Genomic DNA, 17248 nt, shown 5'->3' with positions numbered 1-17248 from the left:
CAACTATACTGAAACATTAAAAATGGTGAGTAAGTGCATAATAAAGGTGGTAAGGTGGTTTGTCCCAGTCATGGAGGTCAGGGAAGGCAGCACAGATGTGAGGCTGAGCTGAGATATCAGGAGTTACTACATGAAAAGGAAAGAGGATTTCCAAGAGCATGTGCAAAGGCCCTGTGGTAAAAGGAAACATGTCGCCTTCATAGAATGGAAAAAAGGCTAGTGTGCCCAGTATATCTGGTGCCCAGGCACATGAGAGATGAGGTGTGACATAGAACCAGGGTATGCAGGGCCCTGGTTTAAAGTGGGTCTTTTTCCCCAAAGTGTTATAAAGTTAGCTTTGCTTCTGAGAAAGCTCTTTTGACTACTAAACACCAAATTATTTTAAGCATCCACTAAATAATGAATTAGTTTTTTTAATGGTCCTATAGGCTGTGGTGGGGGGCTTCTCCATCACCGTGGTTGGTTGAGAGCATACAGTTTCTGCCATTTGATTAGGGACAGTTGGTTGAACACGTACTATGATTCGACTACTCTGATTCTTCCTCAGGTTGCTGTTTTATCTAAAAGCAAGAGGAATTTGCTATTTTCTCAGATTATTTCTGTTCACAAAGATCAAACTTCAGATTGTTAATTAAAAGAACACCAGGTATATATGGGCTTCAAACCAAATGTGGACATGTCCGTTCACTTACACAAACAGTATGATCCCTGTGTTGGCCATGGCATAGGACAGGCCCAAGATTCCACTGCCCATGATGGCATTACTCAGGTTAAATGAAGACATTCCAAACGAGGTGTTTCCAGGATGCTTGAAGAAAAAGGGACACATTATCAGCAAATAACTCCCAAAGAATGAGCCAGTTTGGGATTATTCTTATTTTCACATTATCTTTACTGGAGATTATAGTCTGAGCTTGAAGACTAAGATAACATCACAGTGAATAAAAGCTTTTTTATTGACTCAACTTCAATAAAAGCATGTAATTGTCAATGGAATTCAGTGCTTAGCTCTAGCAAGGATCTCGGTTAAAAAAAATACAGGTTGAGTATCACAAAGAAGGGAAAACATGTATGATTGCTGATTGCATTTGGGTTCGAATGATTTCTCCAAAAAACAAATAAATTTCATAAATGATTTATGTAGCCATATGGCGAACAGGAAAAACAAGCCCTTATTCCAGTAAGGGCCTGAATAAACAGAGAATGTGCTGATCAAGGCTTGGAAAATTTCAGTCACACTGTTTTCCCACAGAGACCTGGGTAGATCAGACACCCTCAAGTCCTGTTTATTGCCTGAAAGCAGAGATTCACTTACATGTTCATCATCATAATCTGCCAGCTTCTTTTTCCCCAAAAATCCATTTGTCAGGAATTTCTGACTTTCATCATCTTCATTAGTAAATTGACTGAACGAGAATCGAAAAAGGAAAATAAGAAAGTAAATACATCTAAGCAAATGCTCTGAATTATATCTATGTTTCAGGTGATTTAAGTGACTGAATAAAGGGAGGAAAAACAGGACGCCTAAAACTTTTTTCTCTTTTCCTCCATACGAGTGTCCCTTCCAGCCCAGTGACTGAGCTCCAGTTAGGGGAGGGAAGGAGGAAGTTATGAAAGAAGAAAGTATTGGCGCTTTAGTTGGAATTTTTAAAACCACATTTCTTCTCCTCATATTAATTATGCAATAAAGAGAATAATTAGAGCTCATTTTGTTCCCACTTAGAGCTCTTCCAAAGGAAAGATAAAGACTCGTCATGGAGGTTTCTCAACTCCTCCCACACTATAATCAGATCATTTTATTAATTCAATGAATGCTTATTAATGGACTAGGCACTGTGGTCCTCATCTCACTTGATGCTCAAATATCCCCATGAGAGGGCCTTCTGTGCCCTGAGTCCAAGGACAAGGTGACTACGGCTCATATAAGTGAAGTCACCTGCTTACACCCACCACACTCCAAGTCCAGCATCTTCCACATGCCGTCCCAGGCAGGGGCCTAGAGCTGATATTTTCCTCTTTGTTTTTGCTCTCCATCTGTTTATTCCCATAACCCTCTCTAGAAAGCAGTTCAGTGGTAGCTCGATGTTGTGTTTGGTTGTTTTTGTTGTGCGAGTTTGTATATTTGAGTCACTCTGCAAATAGGCTTGGGTGATTAGACAATGGATGAAACTAAGAAAACATTAAAGAAACCCAATGAATTATGAGAAGCGTTGAGAGGAAAGCAGGGCATTAAAATGTCACTCTTGACAGAACGTGTGATTATGGTCTACTTGTGCGCAGGCTGGAAGCTACATGTCCCTCGCTGTGCTGGTTGGTTCCTGTAGTTGCTGGCCAGGGGCTCTGAGGGTATGAACCTAGTACCAGCCCCATTTCCAAAGGTTTGGCTAATAAGTGCAGCTGCCACCATCGCCTATGGACACTGCACAGTATCACACAGGCTTTCTTTTGGTGATATGAAATGCTCCACTATGCATGCTTCCTCAAAGTGCTTTATAATGAGATGGATTGCAATTTTTAGGGCATTTCTTACATGGCAGAGTAAGATAAAACAATTGGAGGACATTTTATTAAAATGACCTTTATAAATAAAAAAGTGGAAAATAATTAATATGGGAGAGCCCCTGTGCCGATTATATTTAATAATAGGAACTAATCCTGAAAGGAACCTTGCGAGGAAGAGGGATGACGAGGTTACTTTTTGAGAATAGAGAACAATTATCACAGGTGTCGACAGAACCAGCAGACAAGATCACAGAGTTCTATGTGCTTTCTAGAACCTGAGGTGTGGGTTTTCAAGACCCTCAAGTGTACATCCAGGTTGGAACATTTCCTGCCATTCTCCTCCTATTTCCCATAGGAAGCGTAACGCCCTCAGGTGCCGCCTTCTTCCATCTCTGCACTGCACGCCTTTGTGTTTTATTTAGTCTGTAGTTAATATACTTGCTATGTGGAGACTGGCATATAATATTCATAATTGGAATATGAGAAAATAAGATGAAATGGAGCCTAAAATGGGCCTAAGGATAAAAACAAAAGTGATTTAAACTCTGGAATACCCAGCATTCTACTTTTTACCTTAATCAATACACTGGAATCCTTTAGTCCATGAGTAGTTTTTAAAATTTAGAATGTGGAAGTAATTAGATTTTTCTCCAAGGCATCTGCATGCTCTTATTTTGGCCTGGGATGAATTGTGCTCAAGAAACATGCCAAGATTGTACAAAATATGAGGAATGTCCCCAGCGTCTTCAATGTTTTGATACTGAACCCAGCATGTATTGAAAACACAGTGTGGTGATTCCAAATAAATGCATTATGTTGAATTTCTCAAAAATTTACATTTCAAACCAAATAAAAACAAAACCCATTTTAAGGCGATTATAAAATTGGAAACCAATGACCCATGTTTGAATCAGAAGTGAAAGGTAGGGCCCTGTGAATGGTCCAGAACATGCTGTATGAAGCTTAACAAAAGCGCCCTTTCTCTTTCCATTATGGCTTTTAGAGGAGCAATGGAATGGCTCCATAGGTCTGATCTTGGGACGGTGTCTCCTTCAGCTTGGTCACCTCTGCAGAGCTCCTCTCTGTGTGCATCCTTCTCAGAAACAAAAGAGCCCTCAGACTTGGGTCAGTTTACCAAGGGTGATGCAGTAGAGGAGAAAGAACACGTTTACTGAGTATCATTTTGTTCTCAGAAAAGTGGGTGCTGGTTTGCCAGTCTGTATTTTCTACTAACACCCAAAGAAGAAAATACCTTCTCCAGCGTTAGGCAACCACTATGCAGACTCCAAAGCCCCATGTTTTACCACATTGTTTTTCCTGCTGTAGAAGATACCATCATTTACATCTCCGAGGTCTTTCTTTTTTATTTATTTATTATTAATCCTCACCCAAGGATATTTTTCCATTGATTTTTAGAGAGAGAGAAAAGGAGAGAGGGTGAGAGGGAGGGAGGGAGGAATGGAGAGAGAGAGAGAGAGAGAGAGAGGGAAGAGAGTGTGAGAGAAATATCAATATGAAAGAGACACATCAATTGATTGCCTTCTGCACATGCCCCGACTAGGGCTGGGGATAGAACCTGCAACTAGGTATGGGCCCTTGACCAGGAATCGAACCCGAGATCCTTTGGTGTACAAGCCCACACTCTAACCACTGGTCCCACTGGCCAGGGTTCCAGGGCCTTTCTAGCTCACCAACTAAACTTCACTGCACTGACTCCTTAGAGGAAGAGCAGTGCTTCCTCCTGATGGCCCTTCCTGGGTGTTGTGAATAAAATGAGGCATCCTTGTTTGAAGATAATATTTTGTTTGTTTGTTTGTTTAAAGTTTTACATATGTCTCCTTTTTCCCCGATTGACACCCCCTCCCCCCGGCCACTCCCACCTCCAGGACAAGCCCCCATGAAGATAATATTCCTTACTTCAAAAATCCCCTTCTGGGCATCTTAAGTCATGCATAACTTGTATTATACAACATTGTGTGAGAAATTAATTTACTTATCAAGTAACTATTGTGCACCTGCTATGTACCAGGCAGTGGGACATATGCTGGGACCACAGAAGCCATTAGCCTGCTGTAGTGGCATGATGAGTATCTGGATAGGGAGAGGGTGTGCAAAGGAGGGGGTGCCACTTCTACCTGGGGGAAGGCTTCATAGGAGACCTGCCATTAAGCTGAATCTTGGAGGTGAGTGGAGTCACTAGAGAGAAAGGGATAGTTGGGTAGGTGACACTAAAAGAGGGCATTCCAGAGAGACCGAGAAGAATGCATGAAGGCACAAGGATCTGTGAGCGGCTCATCAAGGCAAGATAGGACGGTAACACAGGGAGCAGGCAAGAGATAGGACAGGAGAGTGAAGTAAGGGACAGATCATGAAGGGGCTTACATGCCAAACAATGTATAGTCTCATATTTATCTTATAGTTAATGGGGAGCCATGGAAAGATTTTACCCAAGAATGGAACATGAGTTAATTTGCATTTGTAAAATATTACTTTTGCCCTAGCTAGTTTGCTTCAGTGGATAGAGCATTGGTCTGCAGACTGAAGGGTTTCAGGTTCAATTCCTGTCAAGGGCACATGCCCAGCTTGTGGGCTTGCTCCCCAGTGGGGGTCTTACAGGAGGCAGCCAATCAATGATTCCCTCTCATCATTGATGTCTCTCTCTCTCTCTCTCTCCCTCTCCCTTCCTCTCTGAAATCAATAAAAATATTTTTTAAAAAAGATTACTTTTGCAAGAAGGTGGAGGGCTAGTTGGAGGAGAACAAAATGTATTAACAGGGAGCCCAATCAGGTGATAGACAGGTGAGAGAGGATGAGGGCCTATAGTAGGTAGCAACAGAATGCATACAGAGAAGAGAGTGAATTTGAAACATTAATGAGGTGGACCCAACTGGATGTGTCGTTTGGGGTAGGAGATGTGTGGTTTTACCACTGAGGTCTTTTGGTTGAGTTATTGAATGCCAGTGGGGACTTTCACCAACATGGGAATTACTGGAAGAGGAGCAGGGTTTGAAAGGAATCACAGGAGTTTCATGTTTGACATTACAACTTTGACTTCATAAATAAGGCAGTTCAGATACAAGAGTCATCCAGTCGAGATGTGTAATAGACAGGAGATATAATGATTTGGACTTCAGTTAAGAAGTCTAACAGGCTAAAGATACAGCATATATTTAGTGGGTAAAAACCATGATAGTTATGAATGAGCTTCCTGATAGGGCACTTTTAGTGAGAAAAGAATCCCTACAGCACTCTGGAGATGGAGCAAATGTTAAAAGGTAGTCAAGGAAGAAGACTCTAAGATAGAATGGTCCGATAGGTAAGAGAAGTGATAGGCTAATATCATTTCAGTTATTCTATATTATTAATGAGGATAGGAACAACGTAACTTTAATTCTAAATTAGCCACACAAAGGATTGACATATAAAAATGGTGTAATAATCAGTACTTCAGGATCAGGGAGTTGATGTGCTAACATCAATATCATTGTTATCTCTCAGACAGGTAATGCATTCAATTCTTCCTGACAAACACCTTGTTGTCCATGTCCATAAACCTGTCTGATTCTCCCATGGAACCTGGCCATTTTTAACCTCATACCTGTTCATTGCTGCCTTTTCTAAGTTTTCCATCCCGGAGTAGCTGTCTTGGGCACTTTCTCCACTGCTGCTCTCATCATCGGGTCCCATGTTGACATTTGCCAGTTCCACAGGATCCATTTGAGCCGTCAGCGCTGCCTTGTCCACACACCAGCTCCTTCAGTGTAAACAGTATACTGTACCTTCAGCTCCAGGCTCTTCCACTTTGTGTTGGTGTTCAGTACACTCTGTTCTGCAAATAGAACATAAAATAAATTACTATAGTTTTCTTTAAATGATAAAAGAATATGAACCACCTATTTTGTGTATGTTCTCTATACAAACATGGAAAGGAAATAAACTCCTGAGAACTTCACATAAATATTCACAGAAAGATTGAATTGAATTGCAGGGAGAAAGAAAATTATTAGTAAATTGCCAAATCAGCACATTTAAAAAATGCATTTTATTGATTTTTTACAGAGAGGAAGGGAGAGGGGTAGAGAGTTAGAAACATCGATCAGCTGCCTCCTGCACATCCCCTACTGGAGATGTGCCCGCAACCAAGGTACATGCCCTTGACCAGAATCAAACCTGGAACCTTTCAGTCCATAGGCTGACACTCTATCCACTGAGCCAAACGGGTTAGGGCAAGCACATGTTTATAAAGTGCCTGCGTATGTGAACTTACAGGCGCTTTGCTAGTCACCGTGGGAAGAAAAAAATAAATTTTAAGATGTAGCAACAGTCTTCAAGAAGCTTTAGCTATGTTTTTTTATATTTATTGAACTTATTGGGGTGACATTGGTTAATAAAATTATATAGGTTTTGAGTGTACAATTCTATAATACATCATCTGTATATTGCTTGTGTGTTCACCACCTAAAGTCAAGGCTCCTTCTGTCACCATTTATCCTCCCTTAACCCTCTTCTACCTCCAAACCTTTAGGTATTTGTAAGCAGATTGCAAGACTTAAAGGGAAGGGATACAAAAGTAAGTTGATGACAAATAAGATCTACCAATGCAGAATCTATCAGGGTCTCTACTAGGAGTAACATCCAGATCTTACCACTTTAATTTGCTAATTGTGCATGAAAGAATTAACACCACCAAAATGCTTGATAACATGCAACCCAGGGTAGGATTGGGCTCAGGGAGCTACTTTCTAGGCACTTGGATCATGAAGCCAATGTTAAGAATAGAAACAAAAGGAAGTTCAGGTTTATCTTTGAATCAGTATCAGTCACCATCTACATAAAATTAAAATACATTTTAACAACAAAGATATTTAGCTTTTAGACTCCCCTCTATCTTTAATTCATGAGATCTCAGCACAAGTTATTTAACTATTTGCCCCTTAGTTTTCTCAGTTGTAACTGAAAAAGGGTGGACTGGCATTGAGTAAAAAAAAAAGGAAAGAAAACATGCTATGAATCCATCATGTTATCAATACAATTTCATATGAAATTTCTGCTATTAGAATCATTCATTTCTTGTTGAACCATATTGGGGGAAATACTATCACTCTTGGAAGATGTGGTTCTTGGTAATGAAATCCTGAGCAGAGAAACAAACAAAAAAATACTTCAGAACTCATTAAATCCATAAACCCCCTTGCAAATATATATATATATATATATATATATATATATATATATGAAAAGGCTTACACAATCTGGCGTTGATGCAGCATATTTGTGGAAGGCAACTCGTACTCCAAATTACAAAAGCTACCAAACACATATGGAAACTCCTTGGGAGAGTGTCATAGGCATGAGAACAACATTCACACCTGAGTTAACTACAGCGAAGCAATTAAAAAGGGACTTTAAAATTAATATAATAAAAATAATAAAAAGATTTAAAATAATAAATAGCATCTTTAGAATAGAAGATCAGGCTGGTTTTTAAAAAAGCCAAGAGAGAATTCTAAAAATAAAAAACATAGTCATTGAAATAAAGAAAATTCCACTGAAGGTAGAGTAATGAAACTGGAAGATAGATCTGTGGGAAGCACTCAAGTTATATCACAAGGAGATAAAGAAAAATATGACATTAAGAGACATGGAGGAAAATAAGAATAAGAAGTTTAAACACACGGTAATAGTTATTCTAATAGGAGAGAATTGTGAGACTAGGGAGTCACACAATAGAAAGACATAATGGTAGAGAATTGTCTGGAACTGGAAAAAAGATGGTAGTTCTTAGGGTTTAAAAAAAGCGCATAGTACTTCAAGCAGGAGGAGTGAAAATGAATATATTCATTAATATGAGGTAGTTCAAGATGTCAAAGATATAGAGAAACATCTTCAAAGCCACCCAGAAGAATAGAAGTGAGAGGGTTGGAACTTTCAGCACCACACCGTCAACCTCCTGGGTGCGGGAAAGGACTGAAGGTTGAGTTAATCACTAGTGGTCCATGATTTGATCCTGCCTAAGTAATGAAGTCTCCATAAAAATCTTAACAGAATTGTTGCGAGGGTGGTACACCAGGAGAGAGTGTGGAAGCTTACACCTTTTCCCTATGCCTTCTCCTATGCATCTCTGCCATCCAGCTGTTTCTGAGTTCTATCTTTTTATAATAAACTAGTAATCTAGTAAGTAAACTGCTTTCCAGAGTTTCTGTAAGCAACTCTAGCAAATTATTCCATTCAATTTACTTTGTCAGAAGTACAGAATGTCTGGACTTGCCATATCATCTGAAGTAGGGGCAGCCTTGTGGAACTGAGCCCTTAACCTGGGGATCTGACAATAACGCCTAGTAGATAGTATCAGATTTGAATTGAATCGTAGGATATCCAGCTGGTGTTGAAGAATTGGTGAGTGTGGGAAAACACACACACACACACACACATACACACATTTAGTATCAGACGGAAGTATTGAGATTAGAGTAGATAAACATTATTTACTTTTAGTCTGTATCCATTTTATTTTTCAACTTGTCCACTAATTAGTCAATCATATTTTAACTTCTAATAATGTGTGCCTATCCCGTTCCTCTTTTTTCGTATTACCTTTGTTGTTGTTTTTCAGATGCAATTATTTTCTTAACTCTTTCTCAGAATATTGATTGGAAGTTTTCAAGGGTTCCTTTTGTTCCTTAAATTATGTATCTTTCCTCTGGAGTTAGTTATTCTGCTCGTTCATTCTTGGCTCTTCTCTTTCATGCTGCTGGTTTTCCTTACAGTCTTAGCAATCCTGAGTTGTCTAGTCATATTTATGAATGGAGAGTATATTGGCTAACTTCGACAGCTAGTTCTCAGGGTTGCTCTGATGTCTTGCAGGCCTGTCACTGATGGCTTCCTCTCTTGGAGGGCCTGTCTGAGTGCCCTTAGAGGAGCCCACGCCCAGACACAGCTTGCCCTCTGGACAGAGAGGTTCCTCTGGGAGCAAAATGCTGTGATGTATTTTCTCTTGGTGGAGCTTCCAGTCCTGCTTGTTACCCATCTTTGTCTGCTGTGGTGGCCCTTAGACCTATTCTAGAGTCCACCTTCAGATTTTCTTTACAACCAGCCTTATCCGATGGGCACCAGTGGCAGCCCAAACTGACCAAGATGTCCAAACTGAGCTTGCTTGGTAAATACTGGTCACTGGTTGCCTGCGGTCCAATCCTCCTCTTTGTACATATTGACTTAACTTGAACTGCTACCAGGCTCCCATGGACCCTCCCACTCCATGCCCTGCTTTACCCTGGTTTTTTCTTTCATAGATTTCCCAGCCCTATCTGCTTTCTAGCTCCTAGGAAGTCTTCAAATTTTCTGATTGTTAATAACACTGCTGTTATTTGTCAGAGCTTTTGTTTTGTTTTTCTTTTTAAAAGTATCATTTTGTTTGAAGTTTCACTGCTTGAATTCCTCAAGGCTAGGTCCTGAGCCCCCCTTCTTCCAATCCACTCCTAAGATTTTATACACCAAGGATTCCTCAAGGTCATCTTCAGCCCAGGCCTCTACTCTTGTCTCTAGTTCCATGTGTCCTGTGGCCTAGCTGATGTATACGCTTGCATATCTCAAAGGTAGTTTAAATTCCATGTGCCCCAAATCTAACTGGTGCTAGTTTCCTCTCCTTCCAATGTTTCCTATCCAAAGAATGTTGTCACCCCTTATCCAGCTACTCAAACCAAGAAATGTCAGTCTTCCATTATAATGTTTTCTTTCTCCCCCCTGGCATCCAGTCTTTTACAAAGTCTGATTGACTTTACAAATAACTAAAGTATGGCTTAAATTAGTCTACTTGCATTCCTTCCACCATCACTCTTGGCCGGTACTATTTTTGTCCTTACTCCCATTTTACAGATGAGATAATGGAGTCACAGAGAGATTAAGTAGCCTGCATGCTCTGTCACCTCTGGACTGCTTGCTATCTCTGCTACAGAGAACTCAAGTCCACATGGGGAATAGAAATTTTGGCTTTGATGATAAAAGTGGGTATAAATCTGGCCAAATTAGCTGACTTCTTACTTGTGTCTTCCCACATGTAAAATGAGGAAAATATCATTTACCACGAAGCAGTACCATAAGGGTTTAAATTATACTATGCATGTCAAAGTTTGGTGTGTAGTGGGCCCTTAATAAATTTAAATCCCTTTTCCCTCTTCCAATAATCAGTATTTTATACCCATATCTACACATGCATATAAGTATACCTTAGGCAATTACAAAAGAGAACGTTATAGTTCTCAGAACTCTCACAAACATGGTAGGAAAGGTAGGTACCCTTCACAAATAAGGAAATTGAGACCTAAACTTAAAGCTACTTTACCATATATAAAATACTTAGTCCACTCTCTTTTGAGGTGATATAACATGATGTTATGCCCCTTGTAGTGGATTAAGACCTGGGCCCCTCATCCTAATTTTGGACCCAGTCAAGCGACATCTTCTCACAAAAGTTGGAACACTTTTGCAGAGCTCACATATTTAGCTCTGAAGATTCTATTACTGATCTATTTTAAGGGAACAGCAGCTAAAAGCAAAATTAAAAAAAGTTGAACATTAGGAGAAACTAGATATTCTGAACCATTTGCCTGCAGCACAAAGTACGTGCTTTGAAGCATTTCCACTACATCATAATGGCTAAAATTTATTTTCATAATTAATTACACTATTCTACTTCAATGCAGAAGTATTTTACAGGTGTCATTTATTTGTTCTTTCAACAAATATTGAGAATGAAACATGAGCCAGAAACTGGATTTTCCCATTCCACCTCAGGACCTTTTAACATTCTGTTCCCTCTGCCTCCGATGCTCCTCTGAACCCAGGTTTCTCCCAAAGTTAATTAAAAGAACCTGAAAATCTTTAAATGCCGTGTGGTCACAGAGGCCCCACATGAAAACTAACTCCCCTGTTACATATTCACACAGCATGTTCTCCTCTGCCTCAGAGTACTTGTCACATTTTGCACCTACATGTTTAGTTGTGCTTGTTTGATAAAAAAAAAAACTGTTTCTTCCAGTAGGCAGAAAGCTTCATGAAGGTGGAAACGATGTCCAGTTTGTAGACTCTACATATTCCCAATATCTAGCACGTTGCCTAGTGTTATATTCTACTAAGACCAGTGCACCTTCATATGATTTCCTATGTAGATACAAGTATGCATAGGTTAATATTTCAAAGTGAAAAGGAAAGTGTTCCTCTGGTTACCAGAAGAATAGCTTTGTTGCACAATGAATATTCAAAATTATTCTAAAAGAAAAATCAAATTCGATTTGACGGAACTTTGTGTAGTCTAGCCTTTCTTTCTGATGAGGTTGTTATTCTGTGATACAAAGATGTTTTGTAGAACATATTCCAGTGCAGAATTATTGCTTCAGTTCACTCATTCACGAAGATGTAAAATCAAAACTTGAAAAAAAAGTATTTAGAATATTATCAGCATTAGAAGATCTTGTTTCATGACATTTATTAAGAGATGTCTAAATATACCAACTAGCTAATTCCTTATATCCAACTGCTTGTTTTTTAAATACTATACTATCCTGTTCTTTGAAAATGTACCTAAGAAACTCAGTATATAAGATTCTCAAAAAAGCAAATATCTCAAATTTTTACTTACGTTGTTCAAAGAAGAACATCAACAACCTGGAAGCAAAACTGTCCTTGAGTCAAGAGACAAAAGTTATGACCTTCCCTAGTTACTGCAAACATTTATTTTTCCTGATAAGTGAGAGTGAGAAGGGAGCGAACATGGTCAGAGCACTTCCCACCATCCCTATCTGTTCTGTCTTTCATGCCAACCAGCTCTGACGAATCTACTCTGAAATCTAGATTAAGGTAGCACATAGCCTCACATGCCTTGTACCCTTTGGTTGAGCAAACAGGGTGTAGCTGGTCATGCAACTTCTAAAAGCCAACTATGTTGGATCCCAGGAACTGATTTAAATCCACATACAAAATGTATCTGAGACCTATGAATATAGCTTTGGCAATGAAATCAATCTAATATCATTTTTAAATTAAACTCTCTTAAACAACCTCCCAAACAATACCGTTCTAGTCGCACATTGATAATCAGATGACTTGTTAGTCTCTGGCATGATTTCTCACCGAAATTAACTTCCAGAGAAACATTCACTACAGTCAGTCTGAGGTACATCTTAGAAAAGAAATGACGGCCAGTAACAGCAGAACTGTGTTTACTTGACTATTCCCTATTGCCAGTGCTAATATTATAGCATTTTCATTCCTTTCCTCTACTTAGACACAGCTTAGAAATAATATCTAGGGAGAACTAGAAAAGTTAAAATAACCCCATAGTGATGTCTTTTCTCTTTGCTAAGAATATTACATGCTTGCTAATATAAGATTTAAAGCAACCTATGAAGAGGTATAAAGGACTCTTCATAAAATCTGAATATGTTATTTTGCTTACGAACTTTCTAGCTCTGCTCTTCAGAAACATGGATTCTCTCGTCATCTTAAACATGAAGAAACATCTTAAATTCCTGCTTAATTGTAGTTCCTATTTCCCCAAACAGTAGTTTCCATAAATGTACAGGGATATGTAGCATATATGATATTAACATAGTGACCTCTTTATGCTATACATGCTAATGCATGATATTTAATAACTTATAATGAATTGTGGGTACAGTAAATTCCAAAATGTGTACATTGTATATAATTGATAGTGAGCCACCCCTAGAGGTACTTTTTCTTTATGAAAATAAATTAAATAACATGGTTAAAGAAAACTCAAGAGTTTAGCCCCAATACTACATGTCTCAATACTTAAACATTGAAGTGTTTATACTTCTTAAAAATATAAATAGAAAGACTGTCAAGAAAAAACCCAAAACATTATTGAAATATAAATCTGAATGACTAGAAGAAGTTGACCTGTAAAATAAATGCCAATTTTTTCTAGAACACACACCTAAATTTCTTTAGTTTGTCAAAAATAAAACTCTCAACCAACTGTCCATGAATATGATCTATGTCATCAGTCAAATTAAATTTTCACTAACTTATAAAGCACTGTTCATCTTATCACCTGGGCATTTAATAAAAACCATCACCATATGCCCCAAATGCAAGGATACCCACATCCCCTGAGAATTCTCTCCCTGTCTAATTAATAAATGTGAGTATAGCTCTATTTTTAGATAATTAATTTCAGTCCTTTATTAATTAATTAATAAAGCTGTGCTTCTATTCTATTCAATTTATCCATTTCTTCCAGTAAGTAGCTCTAAAAATACTATATTAAAATGGTCACACAAGAAGACAAGGTGAGACACACTCTCTCTTTTTCACTTAACAGTGACACAGCCCAAACCTTTAGCCTTTCCCATCTGCTGCATGTGATGTTCCTTCTCGGTTACTCTTTTTGTTTTTCAAGATAAAATCTTCGATGTTATAAATTGAGAACATATTTTTAAAACTTTATATTTTTTCCTAAAACAAATTATGTTAACCCTTCACTTTATTTAGTGATTAACCAAAATATGTAAATAACTAAGCCTTTCTACCACTGGGTTTGGGCTGTTTTCCTTTCCTATTATCCACTGTCCTGATTTTATGCTCAAACCTAAAATTATCTGCGAAAGAAAACTGCAATCAGAATCCGAGTAAATAATTCCAATGTCTGACATTATATTAAATTGGTCCTTTTTTTTCATATTGAGAAAAAAGCGACCCAAATAGTATTTTTAAACTTTTAAGTTTGTAGTAAACAATAAACACTATAAAAAGAAGAAAGGAAGCATTATTTCAACACTGCATATATTCATGTAAAAACAGCTTTACCTTAATTATTCATCCAGTCCTGGGCAGTCTTTCCAGAATTGTTTGGAACGCAGAACCCTGAAACAGAGTTGACTTATATGAACCTTTGGGCATCTAGACAATGATTTAAAGACCAGAGGGCGTAAAGGAGACAAGCCAATCACCGCCACCACCTTGCCCCAACACCTCCCTCTGTCCAAATTGCGTCAGTTCTTTAAAAAAAAAAAACAAAAAAACGAAAAGCTAAATCAGTTTAATGTTTTTCATTTGGATTAAACATCAGTTACACCAATTTCTATTTGCTTTTAGGATTTTGGCTTTTATTCAACAAAATACCCATTTACTAAAAGTTCTACCTTGATCGGTGTCATTCCGTATCAAGATTCTGTACTCTGGTTGACTGATAAATCTAGCAATGTTAGTTTTTCAAAAGGTTTATGAACTGAAGTCAAAGTAAAACAACACACTAATTATAGTTGTGGAGTTAGACTGTTAAATGAAATATTATAATCCGAGTACACAGAAAAAATTAATTACACAGCAGAAGAATTGTTTTCTTTTGGATGGTTGACTTATTTAGAGAAAATGTAGTAGAATGACAGTCACCAACTTACTCAAGGTGCCCTGAGGTTGGAAACACGCCCTGCCACTGCTGCTACCATTCCACAGGAAGTGTGCTGAGTAAGCAAAACTCTACTTGGAGTTTTTAAAGAATTTTTAAACAGACATTTTTTTAAAAAAACTACTTAGCTTTCCACCTATCAGAGGAAGAATTAAAATGTGTTGGCAAATAATTTATTCTGTTACGAAAAAGGATCAAATTGACTTGGTCTGAAAGTAAAGTGAGAAAAGCATATTAGAAATCATCCGTTCCCTGTCCAGTGTGCTAAGTGGGTAGAGTGTCGGTCCGCACATAGACCAAGGGGTTGTGAGTTCAATTCCCAGCCAAGGGCAGGTACCTGCTTTGTAGTTTCAATCCAGGCCCTGGTTGGGGCGAGTGTTGGAGACAACCAATCAATTTGTCTCTCTCACATTGATGTTTCTTTCTCTCTCTCTCCTCCCTCCTTCCCTTCCACTCACTCTAAAAAAAGCGATGGAAAAAGTATCCTCAGGTGAGGATTAACAACAAAGCAACACTCCCAAATCATCCAGAATTAAGAAAGTTTCATGATAAAAATTTTGCCTTTTCAATATATCTTTATACTGTATGTTGAAAAATGTTATATTTTTTCAATTTTAAAAATTGAAAATATATAGAATGAAAATCAATCTTTATAACATGAATGAACAATCTGATAAGCTGTTAGAAGAAATGCTACATTACAAGAGTTGTGTTAATTCCCTGTTTTTAGAAAAAAACAACTAAACATTGTTCTTAGAGCAAGAAATTAAGTTAATGCAAGATATTAAACAGTAAACAAAATGCCCAGTACCCATTTCTCTTTTCCTTATCAAATGTGCCCGTTTGGTCTTAAGTTTTATATATTTCCTTTTATTTGTCTTTTAGTTAACTTGTTCTTTATTTTTCAGAGTTATCCTGTAGTTTTGTTCTTTATCGAATGAGAAGTATTATGGTCTAGGGAAAAATAATAATAAATATGCTATTTTAATATATAGGAAATTTGAAGAATATTTCTTTTTAAATAATTTTTGTCATTTAACTGTGATCTTTTCCACTTAAAATGTCCTTCTGTTTGCAAAGTTACCACATGAGTATAAGATTAATCAAGCACAGTCCTGAAATAATTGTTAGAAAATTAAATACTTTTATCCTAGTAAAATCCCACTTGATAGTGGATCGACTGAAAAAGAATGAATGTACTACAAAATGTGAATTTCATATTATGATACCCTCATATAAATAGGATGGAGATAAATGTATATATACCTCAAATTTTACCTCTTTAAAGTTTTAAATTCCTTGTAATTCTGATCTTCTTCAAGTGTACTAAATAATTATAGTAAGTTAGCATGTTGGATTAAAATAAAAAGCACACAAAAGGATTTCTATTTCTTTTGAACCTACTCTAATAGCAAAGTTTTTATCATAAAACTTTCCTAATTCTGACTCAAAAATTGAATATACACATGAAAACTATCTTGACAAAAGTTAGCTGAATTAAAATAGCTCAGGAACTTGTTTATTTAGATATGCCAAAATTAATGAAGAAAGGTATGGTCTTGACAAAACTCAGTAATTTTCCTTCCATAAGGAAAACACAAGCTAAAGCATTATAGTTTAATGTTCTGAATATTTCTTAAAATCATACCATAATATAATTTCATATACATTTGGCAATAGGTGTATGCTCTTTTGATATTTAAAGCATGGCAAATGTAGAAAGAGGTAATGGACCAGAATACGTCTAGATTTTACAAAATGAAAAATACGTCAGTAGTGAACAAAGAAGGAAGTCTGAGCAATGAGACGACAAACACTTTAACTGATCCTTCATATAAGGCATTCATGTAAGTGCCACCAAGAATAGGTATATGAGACTTGGTCCAGAGAGGGGCACAGTAGGTTGTAGGGGGTAAGAGATATACACATACAGCGATAGCTGGCTTTTCAAACTATAACAATTAATGTTAGTAGAATTGCACAATATGCCCAGGACTCGAGAAGAGTCCCCAGGGGCTGCGGCCATTCACAAAGCCTTCAGGGAGCCCATGTACCTTGAGGAGGGCCTTAAAATCCAGGTGCAATTCCGATAGGCAGAGAGGAAAGAGAGAGGCATCCTGGATGAAAAATGCAGATATGCTAAAAAGATATTCTGGCAACAAAGAGAACCAGTCTGGCTGCAGTGGAGACTTTCTGGACCAAAACAGAACCAAATGGAATCATCCAGACCATAAAAGGCATTAAGTCCAGGAAACCCACGTGTTTAGTGATGAGGGTCTCTTCTTGAAAGCTTCTAAGGGAAATCAGCGGGGAAGGAGT

The 17248-nt window shown here is 37.8% G+C and overlaps 1 protein-coding gene across 4 annotated transcripts in view; it reads right to left on the bottom strand.

Annotated features, from left to right (window-relative positions):
- Positions 1-17248, bottom strand: part of SLC38A4 (solute carrier family 38 member 4) — a 66754-nt gene that overhangs the window by 22289 nt on the left and 27217 nt on the right. For 2 of the 4 annotated variants that reach the window (XM_070410368.1, XM_070410370.1), the window contains exons 2-5: positions 14329-14385; positions 6101-6331; positions 1316-1406; positions 693-808 (exon numbers count right to left, since the gene is read on the bottom strand). In XM_070410368.1, coding sequence (XP_070266469.1) covers positions 693-808; positions 1316-1406; positions 6101-6219 — 326 coding nt within the window. In that variant the 5' untranslated portion in view covers positions 6220-6331; positions 14329-14385. Of the gene's footprint in view, positions 1-692; positions 809-1315; positions 1407-6100; positions 6332-8991; positions 11092-14328; positions 14386-15740; positions 15873-17248 lie in introns of those variants that run through there. The other 2 variants (XM_070410369.1, XM_070410371.1) reach the window with 2 other exon arrangements.

Source organism: Myotis yumanensis, unplaced genomic scaffold (assembly GCF_028538775.1).
Source record: "Myotis yumanensis isolate MYYU_CA2020_CCGP unplaced genomic scaffold, mMyoYum1.0.hap1 SCAF_3, whole genome shotgun sequence".
NCBI classification, from domain to species: domain Eukaryota; kingdom Metazoa; phylum Chordata; class Mammalia; order Chiroptera; family Vespertilionidae; genus Myotis; species Myotis yumanensis.
Note: the sequence above shows the minus strand (reverse complement) of the source record. Positions and strands in the feature narration are given on the sequence as shown.